The 12,161-nt window shown below is 41.7% G+C and overlaps 1 protein-coding gene across 1 annotated transcript; it reads right to left on the bottom strand.

The window, feature by feature from the left end:
- Positions 1 to 4,922: 4,922 nt before the first annotated feature.
- Positions 4,923 to 6,222, bottom strand: id1 (inhibitor of DNA binding 1, HLH protein). Its single transcript, XM_034212147.1, has 2 exons — positions 5,732 to 6,222; positions 4,923 to 5,503 (listed from the first exon to the last, which is right to left on the bottom strand). The coding sequence occupies exons 1-2, from the start codon at positions 6,089 to 6,091 to the stop codon at positions 5,468 to 5,470; spliced, it is 396 nt and encodes a 131-aa protein (XP_034068038.1). The 5' UTR covers positions 6,092 to 6,222; the 3' UTR covers positions 4,923 to 5,467.
- Positions 6,223 to 12,161: the final 5,939 nt, after the last annotated feature.

Raw genomic sequence — 12,161 nt, 5'->3', positions numbered from 1 at the left:
TTTTGACTCTGGTTGTGGAATTATTACCCTCTGACTGCAGTTCACTCCCTGACTATTAACAGTAAATATCAGCCACTATGGCACTGACAAAATGTTGATCAAAGAAAGTGAATCGTAGCTAACGCTGTCAGTATCGTAATATAGATGTTTAGTATTTGCCCACAAAACAATTTTTGTTTAAAGAAGAGGCATATTTTCAGAACATTTACTACAGATAAAGCTAGTGATGGATGTGTAAAGAAAGACATTAGATGTTAATGTATACATCATCAGTAGCATGTTTACTCTTTAACAGAGCTAGTATTAACTGCTTTGTATAAAGAATTAAAGTTTAATGTGACGATTATTAAAGGTCGGCCCTCCTAAGGCTCACAGGACACATCTGGGACGGGTCATGATGATCTCGAAATAAATCACTTTGATCAAATAAAGCAGATGTAGGCTAGACTTTTAATTGCAAGATGATTGACTTGTTACCCTTTTTTTTACCTATATAAAGCATCTTTGAGCACCTGTCCTGATAAATCGCTTGATAAATAAAATGTATTATTATGAATTTTAGGCTGACCTAGCGGCCCGACCTAAGGATGCAGAGGCAGAACGTCCAGCAAATCACACGGTGTGGGAATTTATTTACAAGGGATGGCAAATAGCCAGGCCACAGCCATGGCAACACTTAAATCCAGGAACAATTCAATACAACCTACAACCACACTGCCCAACCTAATGGCAAAAAGAGCTGCCTTATAGCCCCAACATTTAGGCTGTAGCCTACTGTACTATAAAAAGGGGTGTTATGTAATCTGTTTTTTATGACAGTGATAGAAAGGTTAAACAAGACAAACATCACTGCAAAATAACAAAAATACATGAATTAAGCTATACATAATTCATGTACGAAAAACTATACTAACAAAATATACATGTCACAGAGAGATACACCACTTTCCTCCTTCTCTTTTATCCCAACCCGGAAAAATAAAAGTGGATGTTTCCCCGGGGACGCTTTTTAGCGACGGACCTGGGGACAGGAGACAGGTGTGTGTTTTACATGTGACGTTATATCGGTACTTGTTGTGGTGATGGGTATCACTTGTCTTAAATATACTTATATTACTTAAGTTCAGAGATATGTAGTAACTAAGTAGATGTACTCATGTACTGTACTTAAGTAGAAGTTCAAGATCCATTACAAAAGTATTTCAATTGTTTGCTACTTTGTAATTTAAACCCCACTACAATTCAGAGGTGAATAATGTACTTTTGTTCCACTAAATGTATTTAATACCTTTAGATACTTTCCAGGTATTGTTTGAAAATGTGAAATATAATCAACACTTAAATCAGACTTTAGTTGCACCTGGAGTAAATTCACAAGCTACCCTGCAGAATACAAAGTCATTCAAACTAGCTGCACCTTTACTAGCTTTGCTATCACTTTAATGCATCAATAAATATAATCAAAATATCACATTATTATTCTGAAAAGGGCCAATCTGCATAATGAGTACTTTTACTTTTGGTACTTTAAGTATATTTTGATCCTAATACTTATGTACTTACTTGAGTAACATTTTTGAAAGCAGGACTTTTAATTGTAACAGTGTACTCTTACACTCTGGTACCTACTTTTACTCAAATACAAGATCTGAGTACTTCTCCCACCCAGGGTCGGCGTCATGGGGGGTCATTCGCGGGCCATGCCCCCCCAAATGAGTCACTGTGCCCCCCCCCCCCCCCAACGCAGGGTGGGCAAGCCTTGCCACTTTGCCGTTTTTTTTTTAAATCATATAAGTGAAAACGTTTCCACTAAAGGTTTTTTGTGTGAAATACATCAGAAATAAATAATACAAATATAAAACACAGCCTGAGGTGTGCTCACTGCTGCTCTCTGATTGGTGTGTTGCTTGACCAATGACCCCCGACTTTTGTTTTGTTATCATTACGTGGCTGTGTGTTTAGATGAAAGCCCAGTGGCAATCTGTTCATTTGTTACACTGATTTTACAGTAAAGCCATCGAAAATAATATGATATACAGTACAGTACAGTACAAGTAGCCTACTTCTGGGTCTCTGTGTTTCATTCAAGCTCGGCTCTGTGTGTGTGTGGCACGAGCGCATTTTGTTGGTGCACGAGTGGTAACGCGGAATGTTGTTGTTAGCATCTGGTTGGCTAGCTATGCTAACGGATATAAAGAGCTGTTTCTACACCAAGGTGGAGGAGAGTCCTCTCCTGTCAGACTGAGAGGATCGTATAACCTCAGCTCAGTGAGGTAAGGACTCTCTCAGTGTTTAGATAATTCCCTTTAGTGTAAGTTATCTCAGTGGGTCTCAAACGGTTTGGTCACCATTTATGTAAACAAGTATTTGCGAGGAACACCTTTATATGATCATTATAGTTATTAAAGAATAAGAGAATAAATGAAAAACGGGTATGAAATGCTATAGGACAGTAACACGAGAATACAGTTTAAAAGGGGAGTGATTAGTAAAATATCCATAAAGAAAAAGTAAATCTGTGTACAGTTCTGTTTCATATGGATGCTGAGAGATGTAGGCTATCCATAGATCTCTTCATTTTGCTCTCAAAGTGCACCAGATTGATGCTTTTAACTTCGATATTTTAAAAATAATCTTCCCGGGGGAGCATGCCCCCAGACCCTCCTAGAGGAGGTTAGGTCCACCCCACCTAAAACATGTTCACATGGATAGGATACTAAATACATTTTCACACTTTTTATATGGTGGCCTATGTCCATATGTTTCTGTTTTGGTGGTCATGCCCCAACTGTGTGTGTGTGTGTGTGTGTGTGTGTGTGTGTGTGTGTGTGTGTGTGTGTGTGTGTGTGTGTGTGTGTGTGTGTGTGTGTGTGTGTGTTGTGTGTGTTGTGTGGTGTGTGTGTGTGTGGATGTGTGGTGTGTGTGTGTGTGTGTGTTGGTGTGTGGTGTGTGTGTGTGTGTGTGGTGTGTGTGTGTGTGTGTTGTGGTGGTGTGTGTGTGTGGTGTGGGGTGTGTGTGGTGTGTAGTTTTGTGTGTGTGTGTGGTGTGTGTATGATGTGTGTGGTGTGTGGGTGGTGGTGTGTGTGTGTGTATGTGGGTGTGTGTGTGATGTGTGTTGTGTGGTGTGTGTGTGTTGGCAGGGTTCAATACCACCAAGGTCATGTAATATAAAAAAAATCATTAAGGAAATGTAATGATAGCTACCATATAGAAGTTCTCTGTTAAAATAACTACATGTAGTAATAAAAAAACACATCAAAACATACTCAACAATTTTTTGAATATATTATAATATTCAAAAACAGAATTATTAATCATTGATATAGCATTTATATTAATTATAGTGCTTGATAGGAATCAAGACATACATTATACTGGAGTAGCACATTTTATTTAAATTTATGTAAATTATCTACAATTACTTATTATCAGCAGGCAAACCCTGTGACCGGAAGATGGCGCTGTTGCCTGCTGAGGATCTTTTTGAATCCTGCAGTTCATGCCATGCTCGCAAGAGGGCGCTACCTACAAGAGCGTTGAAGAAAGGGGTATGATTTTTCTTTATAGATTCATGGGTTTAATAATAATTAAGAAATTAGCACATTTAAAATCCAAACAATATTCGACCCTAATTGGATTTTAATGGTAACAACATCCTGAGTACAGACCACCACAAGCCTGGTTGTAATTCAATTAACTCCACCACATTAAGAAAGAGTGCTATTGAATATGTGATTAAAAAAAGAAGTTGGAAAAAATAATTCTTGTTTTTTTAGGATAAAAGAACAAATAAATAATTGTTTGTTAAAAATTATATTTAACTTTTAATGGACAGCTCAAGTAGTGTATGTGTTTTTAAAAAAAAGTACACATCCATTAATACAACTTTAAAACATACGACTGTGCTGTGGGAATCTCTACCAAAGAGCAGCTCTCTCTCTTTCTCTCTGAGTGTTGGCGTGGTTCCCGGCCCATCTGCGGCCTGGCCCGTGGATTACTGTTTGTTAATGTTTCAATCAGCTGTGTGTTGAGGAATGTGGAGCTATTTAACCTGAACTTCCCCAGGTGTGCCGAGGCGCCGCTCAGTCTGGGCCCCGCCGCCCTCCCCTGCCCTTGGCACAAAGCTATCACACAAACACAATCACACACTGGCCACGCCGGGCTGCAGCTGTGCGCATCGCACCGCAGGGAAATGGGAAAAACATTGCACCAGGGAGACAGAATAAATCTTATAACGAATCGCCTCGCCAAAGCCATTTTAACCCCTGCAGTGCCGGGGGGGAGACTGGAAAACTGTTGATTTACACTGATAACATATTGAAACACCATTTTTAAAGGTTGTTTTATTGAATGAAACCAACTTTTGTCTAATTTCTTTCACTTTTTTCTTATCTTATCTTATACGTGGGTTGTTTTATTGACACCATTTCTGTGTAGTGACTTAACCCTCGTTAAAAAAGCATTTGTCATGATGATTTTATTTTTATTTAATTCCAAACTTCCTCAATTTGTCAAGATGTTAAGACTTGACGATTTAACATGAGACTTCCTCCTGTAATGTGATACGGTAATGACCCATAGAGAAGCAAATTACCATTTTAACTGGCTCTGAGCCATGTTGTTGACCACCAGCTTACTTGAGTGACAATTAACAGCTTCTTCTGTGTAGCACTTTTTTATTGACAACCACTTTACACTCCCCTCGTGCTAAAGTCAGCACCAACATAAGCTATTCAGATGAAAATGTGTAGGCCTGCTATTAATCATGTTGATAATAAGGCCATAACAGCCTGTTATACCCACTAGTGTCATGTTTCACAACTATGTCCCAAAAAATTAACCACTAAAAACTCCAGGTGCAAGATATAACACCTCATATAAGCATCTTTATCTCTCTCACCCACAAACACAAGGACACAGAATGATTCTTGTTCAAAAATAATTGTCTTGTTTTAATAAAAACACGAATAAGGTACATTGTAAGAAAACAATATGTTCACATAATGTGGCATTGTAATATACAATACAGTTTGTCGCTCAGGAATCTGAGAAATGTACTTAACTTTTTACAAAATGTTGAATATCTCTATATGGTTAACACAAGATAAAAACAGCGTAACAGAAACATTAGCTTTCTTTAGAAACTCTACAAGCAACGAGCGGCGCTGGTTGCACTGAACATGTCTTGGTCCCCGGGCTAACCCAGTCTATATCTGGACACCTCCGCACATCTTCTTCGTCTTCTTCATTCAGGGCCCTCTGATGAATCGAGAGCCTTGAGTGACAGAGAACCTCTCCGCCGGAGAATGTCCACTCAACGTTATTTTTCTAGCATTGGGAGTTTGAAACGTCCCTACACAGTTCAAGGTTTTTTTACAGATGTGTTTTTAGAATACACATCAGATTGCCTTGTTCGTTTTCTGCGGTGCTCGCTTTTTTGGGTGATGGCGCGATGCTCCACTGGCTCTTAACGGCACATAATCCTGTCGTCTGAGCATCCATTCTGAGGGAAAGAGAAGAGGGATATTGATTAATACATCTGTTCATAGTCATAGTCAAGCTCTGTTCACAACAAAAACTCAGCGCAAAATGTACTTTTACGCACAGTAGATATTTTTACGCACAGTAGAAACTTTTACGCATGGCTTTTTCAACTTTACGCATAAGTACTAATGTTCCAAAAACATGTCACATCAGTTAGACACTGCAGCGTATGTGAAAAGATATTTACCTCGACTGCGATGCTTGCGATCTCAGCATTGAGCGTGGTCAGAGGTGTGCGGATCATGCCGCTGGAGATTTGGCGACTCTTCTCCGGCTCGTCCAGCTCGACCTGCAGGTCCCAGATGTAATCAATGACATGCTGCAGGATCTCAACCTTGCTGGCTTTCTTGTTGGTGGGCAGCGTGGGTACGAGCTCCTTCAATTTGCTGTAGCAGCTGTTCATGTCGGCCAGGAAGGCGCTCATCTGTTCATCCAACAGTGGGATTTTGCATTTGGCGATGGTCAAGCTCTGCTCGGACAGGCAGCGTACCATGTCCTCTCCGCCGACCTTGCTCTTCAGGGCGCAGGTAGATCCGACAACCTTCATGATGATTAGTGTAGAGGTGTAGTTTCCAAAAGAGGGTTAAAGTAAAAGTAGTTCAGTAGTGAGGCTTCTTTTCCTATTAGAGATCTTGGCAAGCTTATGTTGACAGTTTGCAACATCCACATGGTCTAACCTCCTCTGCTTTATAGCCGAGAAGGAGCCGGGGGGGGGGCGTGCCAGAGTAGTGCTGTTTGAAGACAGGGAGCCAATCAGAAGGCTGGGTTTGTATTGAAAGGTCGGTCCACAACAGCAATCCTAACCAATGGCTGTTCCCGCCTGGTTATCAGGATTTACAATCTGTTTGAGGGATGGCGTTACAAATGGAAACAAATGTGTGTCTTATGGGTAATATGTGGGAATCCAGCTGTCCATGGCTTGGGGACTCTGCAGGTGTAGATAGCCTGGGGACAGTCACGGGGTGGTGAATGCACTGTGGGAATGTGTGTGGGATGGGACGGGACAGGATGAATAGGATGAATGGCTAATGATAATTAGGCTGCCACAGTGCCCTAGATTTGCCTCTCACATTGTTGATGGCACTGCAGATGTGGATGACAATAGTACAGTAAAGTAAGACAATTGAGTGGCCAAACAATCCTGGGAAAATATTCTCTTTTTGGTCATTACTGTTTGCAAACAACTGTTGTTGTGAGGAATGCAGTCACTAAATAGATAAGCAGTTTATTCAATTTATCGCATCATTAGTTAATAACATTTGAGGACAGATTGGTGATTGTTTTGAGAAAATATGTTGCACACTCATTTCTCAGTGGAGCAAATGTTTTTATTGAACTCAAAGCTCTCTTTATGCTTTCTCTCAGCACAGACTCTCTTTTTGCTGCTCCTCTAAAAGCAGCAGTGTGAGCAGCAGCTTCACGGATTCCTTCACATGTTTCTGCAGTGTGTGCTCAGCCTTGTGTGCTCACTCAGATCGCATCGCTCTGTTCTGAATCTTCCCCCCAGATTGTCCAAACAAGCCCGAGCAGACTGGCAGGCGCCAGCGCGGTGACGTCACCCATTCATCCGAGCCTTGACGCCTGTCAGCCTGGCGCCGCTCGGGCGGTCGCCATGGAGACGTCAAACAAGAGAGCTCGCACTCTGCACTGCTCCATTCACCTGCGTGGCGCGCGGAGCCCTGAGAACAAACCGGCTCCGGGGCTTTGTCGTTCATTTATCACCTTTAAAAGCAGCAGGGGGGGGGGGGGATTACCGCCCCACGCACCTGCAGAGCCTGTCAGAGGAGAGGCTTTATTTTAACACTAAATAACTGCTGCATTCCTCCACAGCCCACGGTGACTCCTGTGTGGCCCTGAGATAACTTTACACTTTCTTTAATTCGGTGATTTCATGCACATTTTTTGCAGGAATTCAATTTAACCAAAATACCAGTGAAAGTTTGTAATGCATTAGTTAGACCATCATACATTTAAGATAATGCAATGTCATTTTAACAAAAACAAAACAATGTATTATAACTTTACAAAATGTTATTCACTTAGTTTTTTGTTTTTTTTTACAAAAAATAACAATTTTTCACCACAATATTGCAGCAATAATAACATTAGACTAGTTAGTATAACTTTAGACAAAGTAGATTAGATTACTTTATTGATCCATGTGATGACTTTAAAAACGTTATTTGTATTCAGTTATTTGATGCTATTTGTTTTCCCTCAATGCTCACAGTTTGTAATTTAAAAGTTTAGATCATGCATGAAACTTTGCATGTTAAACATTAAAGGTAATGTTCTATAAGGACTTACACAACTTTATATACTTGCCAAACACTTTTTTCAAACTTAATTAACTTTTTATTACATATTAAAACAAACATATTTGTTATATAATAATAACGTTTGACTCATTAGTGTTACTTAACTTTAAGTAGAAATGAAAGAGAAGGCAGCAATACAAGATGGCTGAAAGCATTGCAAAGCTTACTAACGTAAAAACAGCAAAGTTATTATCTGTACCCAACGACCCCGCTCTGTGTTATATTCTTGTAAAATATATTTGGATTTTCATCACTGATTTAATAACGTGAGTCATGTGTTTTAGTATTGTATCTGGCCAAATGGGATTTTATTTCACCTATTATTTTATACTGTTGGGTAGTTGAATCCATGTCAGTGCATCAACGTTATGATACATTTCATATGGTTAATCTCAATATATAAAATAACCAGTATATTTAACCGTGAAATAGTTCTAGAGGTTTGAAAAGTATAATGATTTCCCTGAAGTGAAGTAAAAGTATAAAGCGTTATAACATAGAAAGTGATCATATAAGTTAAATTCCCTTACTTGTACTTAAACAAATTGCTTGAGTAAGTTTACTTTGTTATTTTTATAAATGAAGCTCTTTTATTTGAATAGGATCTGCCACATATAACAGTTTAAAAAAGCATGTTTTTCAAAGGTGTAAGATTAATTTTAGACTCATTAATAATCTGTAACTTGCAAAGTCTGATGCTCTGCAGCTTTTCATAAACTTTTTAATTAATTTGCATAGTTTGCAAGAGTTAAAAGTAGCTTGTCTCCCACACTTTTAACTCTAATGCTATTTAAAGAGCCCTTCTTGTGTGCACAGATGTTGGAACAGACCACATATAACATCAGCATTGCTTTGCTGTCTTGTAACAAACTTTACTACCACCCTGCCTGTTTTCTTCCAGCCGTTGCAGCAGTAGCCTGTAAAAACTTTTTAAGAAACTTTCTTTTTTTTCCTTCCTTTTCTCTTTTTTTTGCCCTCTGTCCTAGGTCGCAGCTGACAGGGCGGAGGGAGGGCCGGGTGGGCAGAACAATGGGAGTGCGGTGCAGGGATTGTGGGAGAGAATCTAGGCTGGAGCCACAGTGTCTGGAGCGCCCCTCCACTCCCCTCATCCAGCTTTTGTTCAGCTGCAAAAGCTATCAGCACTTCCTACTGACACCAACAATAACTCCACACAGCTGGGCCCTTTTTAGCCTGTTTACAGCACATCAAGGCGAGGGGAGAGAGAAGACAGAGGGAAGAGGGAGAGGAGGAGAAAGAAAAGTGAAACATATTAGCTGCTGATTTTAACTGACAGAATGGCAGTGCCCTCTCCCCGCTCCCCTTTCCCTCCTTCATCTCTGACACAGTATTCATTTCCCAGTGGACTCTTTACAAGGGAGCCTATTATCACTTTGTATTTAAAGTCTGTTGACAGGCTACTGTTTGTGACAGTGCTGTTGCAACATCCTGCATCATTCAAGCAGCAGCAAGACAACACTTTTTTCAGGACATCGTGTCTCTTGAGTAAATGTATGCCCTTACACAAACTGTTCCCAGAATTATTCACGATGAACTGTCCCATTTGCTGGAGGGGAAACATATTAGCTGATACGCCCTCTTTATCGCACAAGCAAATAGATCTACAAAAGCACACTACAGGAAGCCATGAGGGGAAACGCTGGTGCAGGAATTCACTCATAGGAAATAGGACATTCCAACAATGCTTTCACACTTTTAGCTGTTGTTATTATTGCTGTGGGGACAATAAGTAGTGTGCGTACTACTTCCTGAAACATGAAAGTCACCACAATAATGGCAGAGGGGAATAAATGGTTTCTTAGACAGAGGGTTTTAACTTCAGTGTGATTGTTCAGATACACTGTTGAAAAGAAATGTGCAGGAATTTGATTATGAGAGGAGAGCACCACATGCAAGTTTTCAACAATTTGTACTCACACACATACACACGCACACACACACACACACATACAGGCCATCTCCTCGCAGCTGTGGGATTAGTTTTCAGTTCCCAGTCACGCTCTTCCTGTTTGCTTGATAATGATCACACCTGTGTGCAGGTGTGTGGAGAGGCTCTCATGGGACTGGGAGGGGTGAGTGTGGTGTCCGATACAAAAACACTTTTACCACACCACAACGTCACGTATTCCCCACTGCTGAGTGAGGTTTGACCGGTGGGGCCATCAGTAATAGGTACGAGCGGAGGAGGCTTGTACCTGATTGTGAGGGTTTATAATGTATCACGGCCAGAGAGGTCATCGCCATAATTGGATGACATAATGATCAAACTTTTATTTTAGTCTAGCTGTCAGTTTTTCATTGATTGAAAGTGAGAAGAGATTTACTCTTAATTGAGAATAAATAATATGCTTTAACAAACTTGTACGGATTAACATTTATTAAAACATTTAATTAATTGTCATACATTTTGAACAGGTTAGATGAAGTGGCCAGTAATATCATTATTAGACAGGTACTGACACCTCGTCTTTTCTCTTTATAAACAGGTGATACAGCAGGTAAGACTGCCGTGAGGTGACTTGACTCGCCTTCCCCCCTGAAAAAAAACACTTTCTTGAGACTTTGACAACATGTCTCAAGTCAAATGCTGCTCTTGGCTCTGTGGGTGCATGTTGTGTACGATTCTTCCTGGATTCCTGGTATGTCCCGGCGTGGCCTGGCACCTCCCTGGGCTGCCCGGCCACGGTAATGACTGAGGGCCCGTGGTTGGGAGTCACTTCCTGTGGGAGTCCTGGTTCAGAGATGTGTCATCAGCAGGGCAGACCGGCTGGAGCCTCGCTGCTGCTGCTGGGTGTTTTTCCTCTGTGCAGGCAGGCAGACTGGTGGGTGTATGGATGCCCTTCCCTGAGAGCCAGGGGCGAGCTGCACACACACTATCTCCATCTGATAGTCGGTGTGCAGCGAAGCCTCACAGAGATCCTTGAAGCCCCACAGGTGTCCTCTGCTCTGCGTCCTTGGCCTCGCAGGGACAGCTTGGTCTCTCTCTATCTCTTTCTCTCTGGTGTGTACGTGTGTGTGTGTGTATGTGCGCATTCACCGGACCTACCCCTCCTTTACACCCCTGTGGCCATCTCCCTCCGCCTGGTTCCCACACACACTATCAAAGCCCTTTAATGGCTTCTAATTAGCTCCCCATCTGCTGGTGACAGCGCACTGGTGGCATGCTAAAGCACCCATTGAGAGCAAAGGCATTGTGCTGTGGAATACTTTCCACTCCAGTGGCAATTGCCTGGAGAGAGAGCTTTAGTTGAGGGTGTGGGGGGGGTTGCTGGGGTGGGGCTGGGTGAGGAGGGGGTGAGAGAGGGAGCTGGAGGAGGGGATGCTGGTAGTGTTCTCTACAGTCAGGGGCTTGGGGGAGGGCAGGGGTGGATGGATTCACAATGGGAGACAGTGTTACGGCTTGTTGCAAATCTAATAACGCCAGAGTCCCTTTCCGTCCACTGGTCATCACCCCCCCTCATCACCACCAGCAACTATTTCACAATCCCACCCCTCCTTCCTCTTTCACTTTAGCAACAGTTTGCCACTGACATCACAGGGAGGATGGTCGTGAGTTAAATATGACTCTGCGCCGAGGCCATGGTGAAACTGGCAACACAGCCAGATGAGGTCCTTTATTGTCCTGAGGAGCCCCACGGCTATTGCTCCCCTCTTGGACCGAACAATAGATGCACCTCTTTAGAAACTGTAAATGTAGCCTAATGAGGCCTCTTCATTAGCAGAACCTGTCTGTGTGTGAATGAATGCGGCCTGTTTGTCAGATCCTATGAGGCCTTCACCGCTCCAGGACCTCCAGCAGGGCCCAGGTCCACTGGTAGCAGAAGGGGGGACCAGCTGTTCCCAGCTGGGAGCCAGAGGATGCCTCTGGGGGACAGGCCTGATTGCTGCTGGCCAGCTGCCCCCTGCTATACGGGGGAGATGAGGAACAAACAAATAACTGCTTCTGGGAAATCATCAGATCCAGCATTGTCCGTCACCACTGTTTGCTTATTTACATAGAGCGTTGCTGCACTGAATGGATAACTATATATTAGTGCTGCAACTAATGATTATTTTATTACCCGTTAATTGCCAAAAGTAGTTCGGTCCTAAAATGTGAAACATGTCCATCTAACTTTCTCTCATTTAAATTTCGTATTGTGTTTCTCCAAACCCTACAGATGTTCAGTTTGATATTTGGAAAAAAAGTTTTAGTATGAAAAAACCGATTAATCAATTATCGATTATTGATTAATCAAAACAGTTGCAGATTATTTTAAATTAGTTAATTACTATTTGCGG

This window comes from Gymnodraco acuticeps, unplaced genomic scaffold (assembly GCF_902827175.1).
Source record: "Gymnodraco acuticeps unplaced genomic scaffold, fGymAcu1.1, whole genome shotgun sequence".
NCBI classification, from domain to species: domain Eukaryota; kingdom Metazoa; phylum Chordata; class Actinopteri; order Perciformes; family Bathydraconidae; genus Gymnodraco; species Gymnodraco acuticeps.
This window is presented reverse-complemented; position numbering and strand designations above follow the sequence as displayed.

Coding starts and splice junctions, on each gene's coding strand:
- id1 (XM_034212147.1), bottom strand. CDS start 6,091: ATGAAGGTTGTCGGATCTACCTGCGCCCTGAAGAGCAAGGTCGGCGGA. Junction 5,504..5,731: donor TCGCAAGCATCGCAGTCGAG/GTAAATATCTTT, acceptor TCTTTCCCTCAG/AATGGATGCTCAGACGACAG.